At 37.8% G+C, this 21,600-nt stretch overlaps 2 protein-coding genes and 1 long non-coding RNA gene across 6 annotated transcripts in view; 1 reads left to right on the top strand and 2 right to left on the bottom strand.

Annotated features, from left to right (window-relative positions):
* The first annotated feature begins 5,649 nt into the window (after window positions 1–5,649).
* Window positions 5,650–8,723, top strand: LOC139429885 (uncharacterized). Its single transcript, XR_011640477.1, has 3 exons — window positions 5,650–5,736; window positions 8,417–8,503; window positions 8,594–8,723. It is a non-coding gene; the product is annotated as an uncharacterized lncRNA (long non-coding RNA).
* Window positions 5,668–9,574, bottom strand: LOC111426246 (polypeptide N-acetylgalactosaminyltransferase 1-like). Of its 2 annotated transcripts, none has more exons than XM_023060689.2 (4): window positions 9,453–9,574; window positions 9,098–9,236; window positions 8,779–9,045; window positions 5,668–7,186 (listed from the first exon to the last, which is right to left on the bottom strand). In XM_023060689.2, exons 2-4 carry the CDS (start codon window positions 9,223–9,225, stop codon window positions 5,791–5,793), a joined length of 1,791 nt encoding a protein of 596 aa, XP_022916457.2. In that variant the 5' UTR covers window positions 9,226–9,236; window positions 9,453–9,574; the 3' UTR covers window positions 5,668–5,790. The 2 variants fall into 2 exon arrangements, with proteins under 2 accessions (XP_022916457.2, XP_022916458.2); XM_023060690.2 differs by having other exon boundaries at window positions 9,098–9,395; window positions 9,453–9,562.
* A 56-nt stretch (window positions 9,575–9,630) lies between these two features.
* Window positions 9,631–21,600, bottom strand: part of LOC111426238 (Early gene at 23) — a 31,539-nt gene continuing 19,569 nt past the window's right edge. For 2 of the 3 annotated variants that reach the window (XM_071196197.1, XM_023060675.2), the window contains exons 2-5: window positions 13,180–13,726; window positions 12,872–13,127; window positions 11,877–12,822; window positions 9,631–10,880 (exon numbers count right to left, since the gene is read on the bottom strand). In XM_071196197.1, coding sequence (XP_071052298.1) covers window positions 10,691–10,880; window positions 11,877–12,822; window positions 12,872–13,127; window positions 13,180–13,569 — 1,782 coding nt within the window. In that variant the 5' untranslated portion in view covers window positions 13,570–13,726 and the 3' untranslated portion in view covers window positions 9,631–10,690. Of the gene's footprint in view, window positions 10,881–11,876; window positions 12,823–12,871; window positions 13,128–13,179; window positions 13,727–13,780; window positions 15,338–21,600 lie in introns of those variants that run through there. The other variant, XM_023060676.2, reaches the window with a different exon arrangement.

Here is a 21,600-nt window from a genome sequence, read left to right as displayed (position 1 = left end):
ACATATTTGATTAAACGACCTTGTTTGATTACCTTCGTTTTGATCGATCGAACACTTTTCACCTTGGCAATAAACCTTAAATTGCCTTGGATTTGAAAAAAAATAAATGTTACAAAAATGTGCCTAATTATGCATTGTTCACTTTGGTTTTGAACAACAAATTGCGCTTGAAAGCGCGTTAGATCTTGTAAGTATGCCATTTCCATGATTTTGAAGAACAAATCCTGCTAAAACGCGGGTTGCCTAACTTTGTCTTGCATAATAAACAGCGCGCAAGAGCTTAGAAGTGTGCCATTACCTTAGTTCTAAACAATATAATGCGCACGAGAGCGTGTAAGTACGCCATTTCAATGAATTTGAAAATAAATCCTGCACAAATGCGCACACCTCAACCTTGTTTTGAATAAATAGCACACGAAAGGGCTTAAAAGCGTGCCATTACCTGGTTTTACCTTGGTTTTGAGCAACAAACGGGGCGTGAATGCGCGCAAGAGCGTGTAAGTACGCCATTTCCATGATTTTGAATAACAAATCCGCACTGTTAGATCTTGCCTTCAACAACAAATAGCGTGCAAGAGCTTAGAAATAAGCCAATATCCATAACCACACCGAATAATTCTCACCTTTACAACCTTCCCCAACATTTCTATCTGAGGGTAATTCACCGTAGCAAATAAAACTGACCTATACCAATTTATCTGGCATCGCATAGCATCTATAAGTTTATCCAATCTTTCTACTTGGGGTCATTGTCCTTAGTAAAGAGACTGGCCTTTCCCAATCTACTCAGCATTGCGCAATAAACATAACCTAGCTCAACATTATTACCTGGAGATCATTGCCTCTGAAGTACAAAACAAACCCAACCCAACCTAAGACAACTCAATCTAACCCAACCCAACCAAACCCCTAACATTTCTAGCTGGAGGTCATTGACCTCAGTAAACAAACCTGACCTTCCTCAATCTGCCCGGCATTGTGGAATGTCCATAACCTGGTCCAACATCATTACCTGCATAACCCTGGCAAACATGACCTGATCTAATATTTTGACCAGGAGATCTTAGTAAACTGAAGATAGCCTTAGTATACAAAACTGACCTCTCCTATCATGTTTGGAATTGCGCAACATCCATAACCTTACCCAAAATTCTTTATCTGCTGGATATCGTCTTTCACCTGGTTCTTTCCAAGCTGTATGTTTTCACCTAAGCTGCAAATCCAAATATCGTCATTGCCAACATTATAGGCCTTGCATATTGACTACTGGTCCCTAGAACTACTCCTAGTCCCTAGTTATTCCCGTAGCACATCCTTCCTAGCAGGATCACCAGATAATTAGAGTTTTCAATAAATGTTTGGAATCGCAGTAAGCAACGCAGAATTTTAATTTATATATTAATGGATTTGAAATAATATTTATCGTGAATATTAATGATACATTGTTTATTAATAACAGTCTTTATATAATCTGAGCAATGAAGTGAGAAGATCTCTTTGGGTAGGTCCGAATGGAAAAGTAAAACTCTTGATGCTGGTGGGGTTTTGTATTTTTCACCATATTCTTCGACGCCAATCTACCGGTCCTCTAACGACGAACGGTTAAATTGCATAATGATACGGGGCGCGCTCTGCCCATTTAGATGGTTTGCAAGATACCGGTTTTAATCTAAATAATCACGTCCGATGCGGCGCGCGCGCGCGCGAGCTGCCTTCCTGGCCACTAAAGAACTCGCCGCAAACGGCGAAGACCCGCCACGCCCCGACTCCCGGACACTTTACAAAGGCGGAAGTCCACCAGCCGTCATTAAATCGGCCCTTATTAGCTGCCGGCGGTTTATGGCGTCTAAACATCGTCATTTCTGGCGATAAAACGTTTTAGAAAAAAAAAGTTTGGCAAATTTTTCCTAAAATAATTTCTTTCAATTACCGTGGAGTGTATCTGTGAGTTGTGGTTGAGTTATATCTGAACTGCGCCCGGTTGGGTTCGTAATGCAGGGTGTGGTGTCTGCTGCCCACCGAGCAGCGCCTTGCCAACCTTACGTACGGTTTATTAGAGCCATACGTTGACCATTGGTCGCCGATCTAAGTGTCCTGCTACATTGCCCCGAAGGTCTGGTCCGATCTCTGGTCTTGCTTTGTTTTCTTGCTTCTACGACGCCTTTCTATTTTCTATCAACTTTATTTGCATATTTATCAACCTATGTATCGTATTTGGAGCGTATAAAGCTACATCCCTATCTAAGTTATCAAAAAAAAATGTTATTTATTAAAACCGTTTCGATATTTTAGATATAAACAAGTAAATTAAGTAACCACAAATAACATAAGACTTCAGAAATTGTCGGAAGTTGTCTTATAAACACAACTTTTTCATCCGCTTAGCCTTCGACAAGTGAAAGTAGTACTTCAACGTATAATTGCGTGCAAAATCAACCCACAAAATTGTAAATTACTGTTCAATACAAGAAGACGAAAAAAAAGAATAACTAAGAATATGATTCGTATTCAAAAGACATACAAAAAGATAGCGGTTGGATTTCTATCCGACCGCTAGATATGCAGATATCCAACTCTCGTCTCGCAACTGAGACCCGGCAAAACGGTCCCCGCAATTATTTTCAGGATGTTTGCAATCGTTTCTGCGAGAGGCGCACGTACACGGCTAATTTTCAACTTTCCACAACGATTTGCGACGGTCTGCGTTACGGTTTCGCAACCTGGACGTACTCTAATAATTGTATCCCGCGGTGGAAGAAACACCACATCCTCCTCATCGATAAATCACCGAAATTCCTGTTCAACTAGAAACAGCTCACTTTAAAATCACCATGATACATCTCTTTTTCAGCTAATTTTCAAGTTTCCTGCAGAAGACGATTGATGAGGAGGATCATCAATAAATCACCGGGGCGCGTTTACAGTAGCCGTTGTGTGTACTTAATCTGGTTGATTTTAATGGGCCCACTTCTCAACGGTACCATAAAATTTGAATTACCCGCTGTCTTTACTGCCGCCGTTTTATCCCCACATTGGCTTTTTAAGGTCCCTCAACGGGTGCCCCGGTTCCCCTGCTGGTAGCAATCAACCCGAGTACAACTAGTTTAGGGTCTCCTGCTGTACCGCCTCAAGTCGTAAAATTTCGAAATGACAATTATGCCTCGCTAACATCCGAACCATCCGTCGATGGCCCATTGTGCGTCCGCACAGACGTGATTTACCAGCCGGATCACGTCTTTCATTCGATCGAATAAGAATTCCTTCGATGGAGGTACTCTTCGGCTACTCAAAAAGAATTCTTCGTTTGTTTGACGTATCGCTTTCTAATTATACTAATTTCGAACGTCGGGATAATTAGATTACTGGACTTTGTTAATTAAACCTAGCGATTGCGTCTTTGTTAATCAGCCGCTTTTGATGACTTCTTCATCCATCATTACTACAAAGTGTTGGTGGTGGTACCGGGTGATTTCGTTTCTTTAAAAAGAAGTCGATCTAACATAACCGCAGCAATCGGTTAGTATGCAATATCAAATGCCGGAGTGATTATACCGGAAGCCGGCCTCTGGTAAATCGTGAGAAACGCCAAAGTTTAGCCACTAATAGTGGGCGTGGACGCGCTTATTAAGTATCGCCAAGTCGAGTGGCTTCCTCAAGTGTCCCGGTAGATTCTTTGGTGCAACCGTTACGTACTACACAACCGGCGCTTCGGATGACGCGTAATTAACTCTTTCGAATGATCTCCAAGGATCCACCGAAGTCTTCGACTTCGTTAATGATCCTCGGACATGCGATATGTAAATACTACGCTTAAGGTGTTTACTTTTACAACGACGGTGTTCCCTTTTCTCTTACGAAATCACCACAATTTTTATTTTTTTTCTTAAATGTATCAATTTTCCACTTTTTATTAACACACGTAACATTATATTAATAAACAATTTAATTTTAAGCAGATCTAAAAAGAAGCCAAACGATTAAACGATATGGGTGGCGAAATAGTTAAAATTTTCCAGATTTTTACGGCCCATCACGTTAATTAGAAGCTTCAAAAACGACGCATCTGTTCGGACGAAATCGGAGATGACCCACCATGGCTTCTTACTTAACCTAATCGTTTCGATTTTCCTCGGTAATGATTAAGTTAAGTCAAAATTAGTGACAAATTACCACGAAATCGACCTCCTACGACGCCGATATCATTTCGAAAATGAAAGGAAAACTTCTCGTTAAGACAATGAGGTTTTTTTTTGCTTAAAAGAATAAAAAAGAAAATCTAACGTTTTTCCATAAAAGGATCTTCTGGGAAAGAAGATCGCTTTGTCACGGCTTCAATAATGACTACACCGGCTAATTGTGAGGCGTATTAATGGCGCACTTTGCCTTAAAACGTTTCGTGGGCGTAACAATGCTCTCTTCTGTGCGGGCACGAGGCACGGGATGGGTTAAAATTGAGTTGTTTGACTTAAACCGCCCACGCGGGGTACCTAAACGAGAGGCAGAAGCGATTTGTCTTTCCGTTAAAATTACTAAAACGGTTTCTAAGTTTAATTTATTTTTAACGCAATAAAAATTAAAATAAATGAGTTACAAGAACATATCATCTTGGATTCAAGAAATATCACAGTGTATAACAAGTAGAGTTTGGGCCGAGCACACTACCTTGTGGCACTCCAGCCTGGATCTTTCTTAATCTTTCTTTATTCTAAAATATCTTCCTGTAAGATATAATTTCATCAATTGAGAGAGTTGTTGTGGCAAGATTTTATTCAATTTATGAAGTAAGCTTTTGTGCCAGACTTTATCAAAAGCCTGTGCTACATTTAGGAATATTACAGAGCACACTTTTTTTCCCTCTAAAGACTTTTCAATAATATTTGCAATCCTGTGTATCTGGTCTATTATAGAGTGGCTTTTTCTTAGTTTACAGATGACACAGCTATCATAGCAATAGAAAAAATCATGAAGATGGTGCCAAAAAACTTGGCGTATCAAATTGAATGAAAACAAGTCTGTACATGTAGACTTATAATGTTTAAGTTGTTTTTGATTCCAATCACATGAACAGTTCTCTAAATATGATTTTTAATACTTACTAAAGAAGACCATTCCTTTGAAGGTGAGGTTTCCAGATTAATTTCGTAAAATGAAGATTCCTGATCAAATCAACCAAAAACAGCTACAAGGTTCACTTTAAAATCAGCGTGAATTGAAACTGTGAACATGAAGGAAAGGAAATTAAGCGTCTTAATGATTTAGATCACATTAAACATTAATAATTACCGTTTTAGAATCAATTTTATACCTAAAATGTGTTTAAAATTTACATATAAAAGAACTTTAAAATTATCTCACACCAAACTAGAATACGTAATGACAGTTAACTATTTGGTAGAATTGTTTTTTGGTAGATTTAGAAAAATAATTTTTCTTAATGAATTATTTAAAAAATCACATTGAAATTTAAATTATTGTTAAATAATTAATTTGTTTAATACAAAATTAAAATAAAAATTGTTTTTAATAATAAAAATTTAATAAAATACTTATTGTAGACATTGTCTATCAAATGCATATTCTAGTATTAACCACAATTGACGTGATACAAACGTTGATACAATACAAACAAATATAAAACAAAACATAACCTATAAATGAAACGAAAAATTGTTATTAAAATCGATTTTATTATTAATAAAACAGATCAGTCTTGAATTACCAAATAGGAATGTTAATGTATGTATTATAAACCTATCTTTTTATTATTTAATTGTTAAGTTATTATTATTATTAAGTTTTCCATTTAATTAATTCAAGTACCCACTTTTGCGTTTTAGAATTATCACAATCCAATAATATTAACCCATCGTGTTCGTTATTTTTCGGCAAAGACAAACATTTTTGATTCGTTACATGTATAATTTCGTTCGTTGTATTATTAAAGCTCCATTTTTGCCTCGTACCGAAAGAACAAGCTAAAATCCGTACTTTTAATATACCATTAATTTGTTTTTCAGGCGCATCTAAACAAATTGAATCATCCGTCATTAAAAATCCATCCTTAATAATAAACATTTCCTCGGCACGATCTTCGTTTGGGGAACAATTATCCAACTTAGCAATCCCCATCGGTTGATTACTTGTTACTTTTGGGATTGGTTTTACGAGGCATTTACTCGAAGCTAAGTTTTTAATTCGTCCAAAGAATTGGTTCTTTTTCGGGAAGAAATTTTGGGGCCAAATGTTGTCTAAATACCATTGGAAACTTTTACATTTCAATCGTTGCTTTAGTTGGAGTCTTTCTGAGACGTCAAGGGTGTGTTTAAGCTTCTCGGCTTGTTTATTAAATTTAAAATATAAATCGGCGTAATCATCCATCCAAACTAAAGCTACTCGGGCTAAGTTAGAGTATAAAGTGTTTGAGATTCCTTCAGGGAAAGTGTAGGGAGATGATTTTCGAAATAAATGCCCCACATGTGAACACGGAACGATTTCGATCGTTCCCCCACATTGCCAAATTCGAAACGACATCTCTAAATTTTCACCTCCCCATATTTTCGTTTGGTTATCGTAAGATCCGATTTCGTAGAAATATTCTTTATCGATAGCAAATAAACCCCCTGCCATCGTTGGAGTGTTAAAAGGAGAAGTACTATCTTTTTTTCGTTTTAGCAATTCTTTTCCGGCTAAAGTGAACCATCGAAACTGCAAATTCCAATTAAACCCACCCCAATGGAGTTCGAAACTTTTTATATACGCAAAAGTATCGTCGTGGATTATATCAATAACGGGGCAAACAACGGTTTGATTATTTTTAGCTAACCTCCCCAATAAAGGTTCAAGCCATCCTTCTGTACATTCACAATGAGCGTCCAAAAAAGTTAAAACTTTCCCCGTGGCGATTTGAGCACCTTTTAATCGGGCGGAAACCAACCCGATCCTTTCGACGCTTCGAATAATCGTTACTCGAACCGGAAGTGTTAAAATGTATTCGTCTAAAGGTTCTTTTAAAAATTTTCTATCGCTCGCATCATCAACTAGAACGATTTCTTCTAATAACATTCGTGGGGATCGATTTATAACACTCCAAACGGTACGGAGGAGCGTCGACCACGCTTCGTTATGAAACACGATGATTACACTCGTTTTTGGGTAGTTGGAATGTTCTTTATGAAGATTTCTACATCTAGAAATTAAAATTAATTGAAATATATTTATTTGTATACAAATATTTTGTTTATTAAGATATTTGTTATCAGTAGAGATTAAGCAGATACAGCTGGAAGCCTGCCAAAGATTGTCCAAAACCTGCTTTGTTAGAACAAAGAATTCCAAAACTTGATTTCCAATCCACTTGGGTTGGGTTGAGTCGGGTTGGATTGCCTGGATAAGCGGCATACAGAGAAAATTGACTCTAGGAGGATAAAAGAGGGCAGAAATTGTAGAATTATCGGATTCCAGAAAAATTCTAAGTGGCAAAAATGATCTTTTATCAGTGTTTGCTACTATAGATGATCAGAAATACGATACAGATCAATGTTTTTATTCAGCCACTTTTAAAGAGTACTTACAACACGCACCAGATGTACTCTGGTGCCACTGCACTATGACGCTTCCTTTGTGTGGCTTTCTAAGTAGCTTAAAATAGCTAAGATAAATGGCATCCAACCTCAAGGAGAAAAATTGGTGGACCTCCAAGTAGTTCAGGTATACAAGGAGAAGATCAATCGTATTTCAGGAGTAGAAGGTCTAAGATCATCAGGATATCCTGAAGTAAATGGAAATGGACGTTAAAATGGTGAAAGTCTAGGATCTCTAGAATTAGATGATAACAGAGGTCAAACTCTAAGTAGTGCATGATTTCGTATTAGTTTAGGATCTTTTGGGAATGATGTTCTGCAGATAATCCAGGATCATCCGGATCGCCCAAACTAGGTGGAGAGAGAATCAAGACCTCTTGGATTAGATGTCCTCTAAGAGAATTGGCAAAGTTTTTACTGATACAGGTTGTGTCCTTGAAGACATTTATGAAGAAGGGATGTTTCAACAACTTACAAAAACTGTTCTTCTTATTGCCATATAAGTTTTTGAGGTCTCTAGGCTTACATAGTGCATTTTGGTACATCATTTTGGAATTTCCACATTTTTCCCCAGTTTCTGCAGAATCTTCGTATACTTATCCACATTATAGATAATAATTTTTAGCCAAGATGTGGTTGATGGTTACCTCAACTTCTAGCTTTACGACAATTTTATCTCCTAGACTTCGTGTCCAAGTTTTTCACTATGTTATTCTTTAAGCCTAAAATATTTGCTACCATTTTATTACCATTTTTCCATCCAATACTTCTTTATATGCTAAGGGTAAGAGATACCTATAATATGGTTTTATATAACCCGTTACTTTTTGTTGCAGATTTTACGCCTAAAAGTACGGACAAGTCTTTTTTTGCTAACCATGGAGTGAAAACTTGAAAAGTTGCATCATCATCAGTCATTGAAGGTAACTTAAACAAATCCTAAGTATCTAAATGCGACTGGATTGCGGGGTTATCTCAAAGAACGCGTGTATAAACAAGATCTCTGTTTCTAGATATACCAAGGCTACGAAAAGTTTATTCAAAACCAGTTATATAAACTTGGAATAGTGTCAATTCAACTAAGGCTGAGATACACCGTGTAGGAGAGGGTTAATCTTCAACAAGGTAAGTGGTTAATCATATTTAAACTTTCCGCGATATTAATTAACTAAATAGATTAAAGTAAAAGTTGATTTACTTTTTTCTTCTAACATCCTGAAGACTCCTATTTAACGGGATCATATCGCTCGCCATCAAATTAAACCGATTGATTTGAAAGAGTTGTTGCATTTTTAAAAGATCTTTCGGTTGTATCGCGACGGGTTTTCCATCCTTTCCCGCGTCGATTCTCGGACGGAAATCGTTGGAATTTAGCATTTCATCGGTCGCGTTCGGAATTTTCGAATGTCCCACGTAATATCCTACGATCACTTTCATTCCTTTATTGTCGTACTCGTTTGGATCCCTAAAATGTATTAATTACTTATTTATTAAATTTTTTTGGGGGATTTTTTAACCTTTTTTGCTGAACGTGCTCATTTTTTAAAATCATATGTTTTCTCCATAATACAATTAAAAAAAGCGAAATTGTTATGAAAAACGCCGGGTATAATCTTCTACAACGCCGAATTGGAACCGAGAACATAATTAGAGTTCCTAAAAAGAAATTTTTTGGGGTTTAATTTGGAACGTATCCTGTTTTGAGTTTGTAGGGAATTTTATTTGGTGATTTTTCTTTTGGTTAAGAGATGGCGTTGTTATTTATTATTGTAGTGTCCTGTGGGGATTTAGTGAGTGGTTTGTTTATTATTTGATCTTAAAGGGGATAATTAAGTTTTTAATTGGTTTATATCGATGAAGGTGATAACTTACCTTGTTAAATTTGACTCCGAGGCAACTACATAACTAGGAATTTAACGCAAACTAAAAAAAATTGTGGACATCACGGACAAGGTCGCGACGTGCCAGCGGTTTCTCTTTCACTACCAAGAAGGATCTCAAGATGTCATTATAGGTGACCAAGTATACATGAGATCAAAAAAAATCGGTATTTTGAGTCGATTATTATAAAACTCTTTATTCACAATTTGTAATATAAATACATTAATCGATATAAGTTTTGTAATTATCAATTTTTCGCTTTATTTGTTTTTGTACAATACATACACAATGCTTATTTATTTAATTATTAATCGTGGAAGAAGTGATATGGATAAAAATGGCAGTTACTTTTTAATTAACGAATATTAAATTTTGGCAAATGGTTCATTTGGTCTAAAAACATCATCGATACATCTATAATAATATTAATAATAGTAATAATGATAACAAGATGAGTAAATATATATATACAAATAACCGATAGAAAGAGGGGTTAAAAAATCTTTTTTACCTATGTGTATATGTGGTTATAATACAAATATCACCGTCCGGATCGCTGTTTAATAAAAAAAGTTCTACCATCGTCAGTAGATTAAATAGAGACCTGTACAAGAACGGCGCATCCGGTGGGGTCGCTTTGACTAAGTTGAACACGACATGGTAAACATGAACATCAGGTAATTTCATTTATCTGTGTCGGTTTGAACGTACAAAAAAAAATACGGCCGTCGAGATGAACGGAATAATAATGAACGTAATATGTACACGAGCGGTTAAATAAAAAATAATAAAAGGAAAAGTACAAAATAATAATAAGGGGAGTCAAATCGCACGAAATCAGAATAATAACCAAAATAAAAATCACAGTTCAAGAACGAACGAAAAATAATAAAAAAAAATATATTTGGGTAAAGATGAAGAAAATGGCAGCTTTATTCTTAGCTGGTTGACGAAAACTTGGCACGTGTCGGTTACCAAGGCACTGGTGGGAAGGCTTCTGCTGTAGAACCAGCACAATGGAATGGAATTATTATATTAATAATAATAGTAGTAATTAATAACGATAACGAGTAAATTAACACTAACACAGCCTGCGGTATGTTTTCTCAAAAATTTTAATATTAATTTTTTTCTGTTGAGGACCAAAAGCGTGGATCAAGGAACATCTTCTTTTTGACAGTTTTTCTTAATGTTATCACAATATACTGCCTGCCATTCTTGCTTTCGTGTCACTTAGGACTCCTGAAATATCGTAGCACGACGTAACCCAGTAGCCTAAATATGATTAGAAAGGCTAATAAAACCAAGCTGTTCGCCCAAAATGGAAGATGCGATCCCTGAGCCTCCAAAATGTCCCCGACGGGGATGAAACTTTGTGAATTTTTGTTACAGATTTCAAATTTTGATTGTTGTGCACACCTAAAATGAAAAATACAATATTAATATCTTTAAATTTAAGGAAAATAGATAAATAGTAATTATTGCTTATTACGCGTTAATTGATTTATTGATTATTAAAGGCAAATTAATCAAAACACAAGAAATTTTTCGTGGAAACTTGATATTCCGAGCTGGAGACGAAAAACATTTTTAATACTATTAAAAACCCAGATTACGTACAAAATTGGGAATGATCTATGTTAATGCTCTTGTTGAAGAATAAAAGTTCTGGGATATAATAGCTCATGCTTGCTAACAAGTTGGCAGTCTGTAACGAAACTTACAAGCTTTCAGATGTAGGAGCTCATGCTGCCAACAAGTTGGCAGGTTTTGCGATGTTGAATAGAAGTTCAGTGATATAATAGCTCATGCTGCCAACAAGTTGGCAGTCTATAAGGATAGTTACAAGCTTTCAGATGGAGGAGCTCATGCTGCCAACAAGTTGGCAGGCTCTACAATATAGAATAGAAGTTCTGAGATATACTAGATTATGCTGCCAACAAGTTGGCAGTCTATAAGAACAGTTACAAGCTTTCAGATGTAGGAGCCTCATGCTGCCAACAAGTTAGCAGGCTCTGCGATGTAGAATAGAAGTTCTGAGATATAATAGCTTATGCTGCCAACAAGTTGGCAGTCTACAAGGAAACTTACCAGCTTCTAGGTATAGGAACTCATGCTACCAACAAGTTGGCAGCCTATAAAAAACATTAGAAGCTTTCAAATGTAGTCGCTCATGCTGCCAACAAGGTGGGAGCCTGCGAGGTTACTTTAATGAGATGATACATACAAAAATCAACGTAATAGTTGCAAATCTTTAATCAACCTCTCTAAACAAGGAGAACTTCAACTTCAAAATATAACGTGATTTAGAGGTCACTGCAATAATTACAATTTATTCTGTATATTCAAGAAAATGTGTAAGTTTGTTATGATTACACATAACCTTTACGTTGGTGATAAATCATTAATACTTACGTTATACTTCCCGTTTCTTCGCTAAATTCAATAATCTGCATATTTTGATAAGCATAATGTACCATGGATGTATACCTCATCCACGTTAACCAAGGCGGAACATTCGTGGCGAAATATCCTCCAAATAATTGCGTTGCCAAAGTATATAACGCGCTTATTGTTATACTGAGTTGCATATCCATACAAGCTGCTCCAATAAAAAATCCAACACTCTGCGCTACCAAAGTGTTCAATAATAAAAAAGTTAATTGTCCCAAATACGTTAAAACGGAGTGAAAGCCTAACATCGCGTATGAAATTAAATGGTAAACCGCTGGTAGAGTCATTGTTAGTGGCAATTCTCCTACCATTTTCGCTAGATAATAAGCCGATAATCTGTAAGCCCCGCTTTGCCGTTCTTTATTTATCACCTCCCTTTCGGGCGGGAATGAACTTAACGCTCCGAAATGCGCGAATAACATCCAATATGTCGTTGAGAAAAACATGTATCCTTGGATATCGTGAAGCGATTCTTCCCGTCGTTCTAATTGGAACCATAACAATCCGGCCATTATTCCCAATCCGATTGTTTGAATCCAATTTAATTTCGATAACATTCTCGGTCTTGCTTCTTGGAAATTTCTATGGGATAACACTTTAAATTGAGTCCAAAAACATGTCGGCCACGAGAAATAACAATCACTTTCCGTCGTCTCAGAACTAACCGAAGATGAAGCATGGGAGTGAGTATCTAACCATAATCTTCTGTTATCTGGGTCCGTATTGAGGTTATCTTGGTCTAAGTGAGGGTAAGGACCGTGAGTACTATCTCTTGAAGTGTCTTGAAGTTTTTCTGGGAGATAAAAATCGTGGAGGATGTCCGAGGAGAATTCTTTGCTGTTTCGATGATCTTTCGCGGCCAAAATGATTTTTTGTTGGAGATCTGGGCTACCTTTGATTTGTTCGACTGAAATTAATTAATATGAAGAAATGAATTAATTAATTTGATTACTTACGTATAAAATCAGCAGGGTTATAATGAGGTTTTATGTGTAATCCAATACCACCAAAGAAATCTACAACTTTAGAAACATCCCCGAAATAAGCCGTTTGTCCGTTACAAAGTAAAAGGAGTTTATCACATAAATGAAACGTTTGGGAGGAAGGTTGATGTAAAGTAACAACTACAGTTTTTCCTTCAGCCACAGCGTACTTTTTTAACGTTGAGATTAAACTATAAGCTGCGTAAGAATCAAGACCGGAAGTTGGTTCCTAAAATGTTTTTTTTTCTTTAAGTGTTTTAATGAAAAGTTTTGGGACTTACGTCTAATAACATTAATGATGGGTTCGTTAATAGTTCGCAAGCGATGTTGGCCCGTTTCTTTTCACCACCGCTTAAACCCCGTTTTAAGCAATCCCCAATAATCGTATCTTGACAATGTCCAAGTTCTAAAACGTCTATAATGTGGTCGACGTATTGCATTTTTTGCGAGTGACTCATGGTGTCAGGTAGACGCAATCTCGCCGTGTACTCCAAAGTTTGACGAAGAGTCAAGTCGGGGAAAAAAATATCCTGTTGTAGAACGTAACAGATTTTTCTTTTCCACCGTTTACACAATAAATCTCGATTGAGAAAAATTTGCCCGTTATCCAGACGCAATCTTCCGCTGAGACAGTTTAAAAGGGTTGTTTTTCCACATCCAGAGGGACCCATCACGGCGAGAACTTCACCGGGGCGCACCAAACCATCGACATCTTGCAGTATTCTTCGATTTCCAACGCTCACCGTTAACCCTCGAAAGGCTAAATGAACCGGAAGCGGTCTTGAATCAGTTAGGAGGCAAGGAAAGTGGACCGTTGCTGTATCAACCCTAAAAGAAAAAAGAATTAATTTATAAAAAAAGTCTTAATTAAGAGAGACATACATTATTTGGCAAACGAAACGATGTTGTGTAATGAGATAAAGGAATGGCCAGTTTTAATAGGTTTACTATCATTTTATCAGGCACAATTTGTTTGTCACGCACCTTCCATATAATGATTCCTCCGTTTGCTTTGTTCGCGCGGACGTTGTACGCGCGTTATAAAATAATAAACGGACTGTTTATTAAGTTATGAGTATCAAAGACGATGATTAAGATGAGAATTTTTTTTTAATAATTATTTTGTTTTGTTTTCAACGAAGAAATAATCCAAGAAAATGAGGAAAATAATGTCTTGTAAGAATTCGTTGACCCGAGTTTTGTGGCATTGGGTCACTATGTCACGTTGAACGTTGGAAAAAGAAAGAAAAAATCCGACTGATTCTAAAGGAAATGATTTGGTGGTGAAATTTTGATACCAGATCGTCATAATCTCGAAATCATAAGTTGGCAGGCTCTACGATGTAGAACAGACATTCTGAGATATAATAGCTCATGCTGCCAATAAGTTGGCAGTCTATAACGAAACTTATTAACTAAAAGTACGAGCTCATGCTGCCAATAAGTTGGCAGGCTCTACGATGTAGAACAGAAGTTCTAAGATATAATAGCTCATGCCGCCAACAAGTTGGCAGGCTCTACGATGTCCAACAGAAGTTCTAAGATATAATAGCTCATGCTGCCAACAAGTTGGCAGTCTATAACGAAACTTAAAACCTTCCAGATGTAGGAGCTCATGCTGTCATCAAGTTGGCAGGCTCTACGATATAGAATAGAAACTCTAACATACAATAGCTCATGCTGCCAACAAGTTGGCAGTTTATAAGGAGAATTACAATCTTGCAGATGTAGTAGCTCATGCTGCCAACAAGTTGGCAGTCTATAAAGAAAGTTACAAGTTTCCACATGCACTAGCTCAAGTTGGCAGGCTTCAACGTAATCAAAATTCGAAATGAAACATGTTGCGCTTTAATAACAACTTTTGTTGTATCTACTAGCACCATCTATTAAGTTCTATTACTATTAAAGAACCTTTTTAGTAAAGAACAGTTTTTCTTTAATCTACCTCTCAAAGAAAAATAGAACTTCAACGTCGCAATATTACGTGATTTATTATTAAATTCCTAATAATTATTTTCTTTGTTTTGAACGAAGAGATAATCGAGCAAGAAAAAGAGGAATCTTGAAAGAGTTCATTGCCCCGAGTTTCGCGGCATTGGGTCACTGTGTCACGTTGAACGTTGGAAAAAAGAAAGAAAAAATCCGCCCGATTCGGGTTGGTACGGTTCGGTTTGAGATTGCAAGAGGACGGAAACGATTATAAAGTGGTGACAATATTGATACGGCATCGTCATAATCTCGAAGGTGGCGGCGTGAAGAGAACAAGTCCCACCGAGTCTATCGCGTGACACACTTCGAGGTCTCGCTCTCTTCGTGTTGTAGTGGAGATAACCGGGTATCTCGGTCGGAAAATAAAAATACTACGCCAACGAAGAGGTCATTGACCGAGAAGGTACATTATAAGTATATAGTATTTAAATTTTCATTGATTCTTAAACTATATAATATATAAAAGATGTCTTATAGTGAGTGGGTTAAATGGCGACGACACTGACATTGGTTCGAAAGTTGTAAACCGATCGATTGGAGAAAGTTGTGACTTGGTTGAACGAAGTCTTCGTCGTAGTGGTTTTTGTTGTTGGGGGCGTTGACATTTCTTGTTGTTGGGGTGAAAAAGCGCCGCCTCGCGGTATGTTATGTTTGGAAATCGCGATATACCTCGGTCGACGACCTCAAAGCAACGTAGTCGCCGAGTCGAGCGCTTATTTTGACTGAGACCCGCAAGCCCGATGGCGATATCTGCGCTGACCCAAATAGCACCGACTCGGGATATATGTACATTTCATATTTACCGTGTTGTTTCTATCAAAGATACACTTCAAACCGCCATTATGACAACTAAAATGAGTTAAATCGAATTAATTCGAGTGGAGCTTAAAAACCGATCGTTTTACAAGCAGTCAGACCACAACGGGGGCTTTGCAAATGTCACGGGTATCTCGAAACTTTCGCAGGGTTCATCGAACTCAAAGCCTACTTAAAGTCAGTCAGTAAGACGTTCTCAACCAAGAAAAGATGTCTACAAATTAATAATATCAAAAAAGATGTAGCAATATTACAAGAGATAAATCAGTGACTCGTCACTAAATCGCCGCGTTGAATTGCATCCATGAGGTAATTGCTCCAAATTGCACCTCAAACGGAGTTCATAGACCGAACCCTTCTAGAAAGAACTTAACTAGATGCGTCTTTGTCGTCGTAAAGTACTTAATTTAACTCATAATCTTCCAACCTAACTATTCTATTGTTAAACCCCAACTTTCATAAATTTTCTTTCAAAGATTTTATTCATAAATTCGGCTCAACGACGAAAATTCGTAAACAAACCCGAGATTTGTCAGGATTTATTCGTTAAACTCCTTAAAAATGGTGGTAAAATTATTAAACTAAGAGTTGCTTAACACTTCTGTTATAAGAAGAAGAAGTGAAAAAAGACGTCGGAGGTCGTGACCTCACGCACCGTCGGAGCGGCTGCGTGAGGAATGTGACCGTCGTTAGAGCTAACGACGGCCGAGAAACGAGTTTCGTGCTCTCTCCCGGACCCCGAAGAAACGAAGAGAGCCGCCGTCGACCGGAGGAGGAATGAAGAGCTAACGGAACGCGATGTCGTCGGACGGAAATTTCGGCAACGGAACCTCCACGACTCGAGCCGTTTGACCCACAGAGAGAAATGTGGAACGCGCGCGCTATCACCATCATCATCCTTTTTTTTCTTCCATTATTCATCGATTATTAAAAAAAGGGATAACTTTTTAAAACTTTCTCTCCTTCAGATCCAACCTGAAAGGATCGCGCACTGCTAGTTCAACGAACTCGAGTGTTATTGTTTTCGCTTTAAAAAAAACTAAAATTGGCTACTCGGTTTCCGTAACGAAGTTATCCAACCAAATTTCTCTCTAGTGATATGACCCTGAGTGGTAATTTTTGCCAGAAACTCGGGGCAACGTTCCTTTAATTGATCGCGCGGAAACATATGACGCCAGAATGGAGGAGAGTTTTTAGATCCAGTTATACTGGACTAAAAGAGAAAGTCTTTTCTTAGAAATATATCTATGTGCAACGTATACCAAGTTATACTAAATAATTATTATACTTTATCACAAAATAGAATCGTTTTGTTAATTTTTTGCTTGTTGGTGCGAGTCAAAATAGTTCTAATCGATTAAAAGCAACCTTAGGATACTTAACGACGAAGAAATAATTAAAAAAAATTATTTTGAAAGTATTTGAAAGATAACAGAAAATTGAAAATGTTGATTTTTGGGTGTCAAAATAGCTCAAATCGATTCTAAACCTTTTCAGACTATTTAACTAAAACGGACGATGTTTGATGACTTAATGGGGACACTTTCCAGAAAATTGAGAAACTTAAAGTACATTAAAATATGATTTTGAAGTTTTTTTGATTATGTTTGAAACTATTAACTAGTTGTTCTGATTAACACCTTCAGAGCCATAATGATAACCACAAACGCATCAATTAAAATTGTTATATAGGCTCCAGTCTGTCCAATTAAGATCTTAATCCCTTAATGCATCTGACGTGCTTTAACTTCTAATGGTGTTTCCCCTGCGCACGCTAGCTCCACACTCCATCATCGATCATAATTGCTTAAAAACGACATTTGTAAAAGCATAAATAAAAAGTGGGATCAAAAGGGAGATGATTTCGACCGTGACCTTGGGGTTTTGGGTACAAGTTCATTATGAAGAAATTGCACAACGTTAATCTGTAAGGATGACTTCTATTTAGTTCTACGAAGATTTTTTTTATCGAAGGAACCAAAAATCCTAACTGACTGATGGAAGATTCAAAAGTATCTTTCCACAAGGAAAAAGACAACCCTTTAAATTTTTCTGTAAACTCTGCCTGGATTCCGGTAACCTAATCGCAGATTAGCCATATACCAGAAGTTGTGTATCCTAAAGCTTTCTCCCTACCCCTAAAATTAGAACTTCTTAGAACTGCGTCAATACTATGTCAAATGTCCTACTTTGCTTCTGCAATACAGGTAACTTTGATATATTATGACCTTAACTAAGAGTTAAGGTTGGATTAACGTTAGGTTAAATGTTAATTAGTACTTAATTTTAGGACTAGATATTTTTCTTAAATTTTAATTAAAATATAATTCTAATTATAATTCTATTTCTGTAAATCTTTATTATCTGGTTCTTATAATTAATCATAAAATAGGAAGATCTTAACATTTAATGATACTTGTTTTTAGTTAATTTATATTCTTTTTGGGTTGTATTTAAATGACGACGCAACAGGTTGGATTATTTAACGATTTGCAGGAGTGGTTTTTATACGTAAAGCTAACGTAGTCGAAGACAGGCTTCTTCGTGGTCGAGATGCGATCGGTGTTAATAAAAGGACCGTCGAAAGTCGTAAAGCGCGGAATCCCGGACCAATAAAAATCTGCGACCAGTTGTCCGAGGAGTTTGCAGATCGAAAGGGGGCTCCCCTTTTGTCGCGCTGCGCTATCGGGGCCCCATTTGATTCCAAATGCGGTGCGGCCATTTTGAATCAATTGCGGCCCGCGGCCATTACAATGGGGCGCCGAGTTTGTTCACCTCTTCGGCCGGCGGCGGCGGCGCGACGCACGTCCTCTTGGGATAGGTCCGGAGATGGTACGTGACGGATTTGCATTTTCTCTCGGGGGCGACGCCCTTCTTAGTAATACTCGGAAACCACCGGCTGATGCAAACATCTTCAACTATATTTCGAATCGAGACTTTAAGAGAATTCGTGTCCCACATTTTCCCCTGATTTTCGGGCGTCGGTCAGCGACCTTCCGGAGCAATCGATAGCTCGCACGCCCGGAATAGCTCCACCAATAAAACAACGTTCACTACGTAATAATCTGAATAACCCAAAATTTTTTTTTCCTTTTTCTCTTGGGAGTTAAATTCTATTTTGTATTCAAAGTGGTTGGTCTTGATAAAGGCTGTCTCCTCGACATTTAGAGGTGACAAGAAAGGATTTTGCCCGAAAAGCGTTCCAAAAACCTAAAAAACCCGAGGTCTACCGCAAATCGCGCGTCCTGACCTTGCCCAACCTTGCCGAACGACTGGTGTATAAAATGTATTTTTAATTACAGACGCCTGTCTTTCTCGGAGTGCGCCTCCTCTCCCTCTTGGTCGACGCAGCATGAAAATAAACATCCTCTCTCGAATGGAAACGCTCATTCTTTTTTATATAGTATATTTTTTTACTGATGGGAAACTCTTCATCATGCGGAAGCTCGAGAGAAAAGAAACTTAACATGCATCGGTGTCACCGGACGCATTTCTACAGAAATACGTTGTTTAGTTTCAAGATTTCTATCTTTCTATAAAAATATTAGCCTCCTTTCTCTTACTGATCATAAAGTTAGTACCATGAAGTTTTAGGCAAGTACTTAGTAATTTAGGATTTCCAATAATGATGATAATAAGCATAACTTGACATTGTTATTTTGGAGTACAATTTGAGCTTGAAGGGGTCAAAGACCTAACGCCATCTAACCGCGGGATCGTCTACGAACGGCCTTGACACGAATTCCATGCCATTCTCTCGAATATGCGCTTTTTTCTTCGTGGTAGTAGAACGGTTCCACTTGCACCGGGAAATCTTTGGTTCCGCGATGATGAGTCGTCACAGCTTTTTTTTACTTCTTGTTATTCGATGTATTTTCGTTTTGAAAAATGGATTTGTGTCAAGACTGCTTGGCACCACGCACACTCTCCACGCTCTAATTGTCCCTATGCGTTTTTTATCACAGCTCCCAAGGAATCATCGTATGCCTAACTACATAAAACGACGTCGCTTTGTTTTCGCGATATGTCGCAACCGTTCAATTCGATTCGCGGCCATTGTTTCACAGTTCCTTTGTTTCGTAACTCCGCTCGCTTGTTTTTTCCTATATATGTGTTTTTTTCTTTCGTTTTAACGATTCAAACGCAGCCTAAACTCCGAAAATAACGATCGTTAACGAGATTTTATTTTTATTTTTGAAATTTCGATTTTCAAGGGATTTTCTTTTCGCCAAACGTGTTAATTGAAGATATGAAAAACGAGTGAGGTGCTAAAACGGAAATTTTAACCTTGAAGTTAAGTTTCTTTTGTCGTCTGGGTGCAACTGAAATGTTTGGCGTTTTGAGGAGTTTATGTAACATAAAATTGCGCAACGGGTTGTGTTTCGATTGTTTCAGGCCGCCCCGGTCACAGCTGAAGGCGCATTGGAATAGTAATCAGAAAATGCACGTCTCGAGCGCCAGAGGCCGCACACTTTATCAAGCGGAACGGGGTTTTGCAACCGGATCTGGTCGAGTAGATAAATGGGGGAAAAATTTTCCCATTTCCCGATTATCGGTTGAATATGTATAAATCAAACTTTTTTATTTGCTTATTATGATTGATTCATTCACTAAAAATGTTTTGAAGGTCGAAAATGCCTTTAACAAAAAACGGTTGCGAACGAGCGATCCGTTGACCCATTGGTACATTTCTTATGCAAATTTGGGGGGGGGGCTGACTCACTTGGAGAAGAATTGCCGAAATCCGGTCAGAGTTAAAAAAAGTAATCCAAGAATGATTGTGCATTTTGCCATAACAATTGCAAATAAAGAGGGGGTTCCAAAACACGAAGTAGGACGAGTTCGTTTTTGGCAGGTATAAGAATAAGAAAAAACGAATAAAAGATGGATTTGTTTCGGGCGAAATTGATGATGCCCAACAAAGAACCCTAATGAATTTTTCTTGAAGAGTTCAAAATCGATTTACACACGATCCAATAAAATACGCAAACACCAGATAAGTTGGCGCTGGGTTTGACATTGACATTGGGTTTGTCTTACGAAAACAGCGTTTTTATGGTTCGGTTAGGCGCGATTAGGGCGGATTTTATGGCCCCAGGCGCGACCAGATAAGATTAAGACCAGGGTTTTGCAAGAATTCGCCAAGTTTTCAACTTTCCTTATCTTCCTTCAATTTGACATCGCTCAATCATCAATCATTAAAAAAATTTTAAGAACAAATAAAGAATTACAATACAACAACAACTCAATCATGAAAACATCACGCTAATGATGAAGGTCGTTTCAACCAGGTAAATTTCGGTTTCAATTTTAGTAAAGTAAAGATGCAAAATTTTTAGTATGAAAACAAACTTGGATCATAAACACGTCCGTCGACGTCTTCGTGATTGAGATAATGCGGGGCCGTTGAACCCGCGAAGTGTGTCGTTGAGATATCGGACGTGAACGGAGCGCCGGCTGCTGCTGCTACTGCTCCTGGTAGAGGAAAGAAAACTTTTAACACAGTGACTGACTTTCTGCGATTTTCCGACGGCGTCGAAGAAGACGTCGGAGGCGGCGGCGCCGCAACTGTACTCGGCCCCACCTCCGTTAGGGGGCGCCGACGTCGACGGCGCATCTCCGTCGCTCGGAGAAGGACGGCGTAACGGGTTTGCGGCGTCAGAAGGGGGGCGGCGGCGGCACGGACCCGCGAGGGGTCGACGACCGATGAAAGTGAAAAGAACGCGGTGCTCGAGACTCTCTTACGAGATAATTTTCGAAAAACCTCGCACACTATATACTCGCACTTCAAATACAACAACAAAAAACAAATCAATTCATTTTTTGACACGACAAAAATAATCAAGTTTCATTGTTCGCCCGCACAATAGATTTGTAGGCGAATTAGGTCAACCTCA

The sequence above is a fragment of the Onthophagus taurus genome, chromosome 5 (genome assembly GCF_036711975.1).
Source record: "Onthophagus taurus isolate NC chromosome 5, IU_Otau_3.0, whole genome shotgun sequence".
NCBI classification, from domain to species: domain Eukaryota; kingdom Metazoa; phylum Arthropoda; class Insecta; order Coleoptera; family Scarabaeidae; genus Onthophagus; species Onthophagus taurus.
This window is presented reverse-complemented; position numbering and strand designations above follow the sequence as displayed.

What these genes read in the sequence shown, in the direction of transcription:
- LOC111426246 (XM_023060689.2), bottom strand. Translation starts at nt 9,225, where the DNA reads ATGTTCTCGGTTCCAATTCGGCGTTGTAGAAGATTATACCCGGCGTTT. An exon ending in GAGCACGTTCAGCAAAAAAG is followed by an intron (nt 9,046 to 9,097) that starts GTTAAAAAATCC and finishes AATACATTTTAG; the next exon opens with GGATCCAAACGAGTACGACA. An exon ending in CAGGATGTTAGAAGAAAAAA is followed by an intron (nt 7,187 to 8,778) that starts GTAAATCAACTT and finishes TTTAATTTCTAG; the next exon opens with ATGTAGAAATCTTCATAAAG.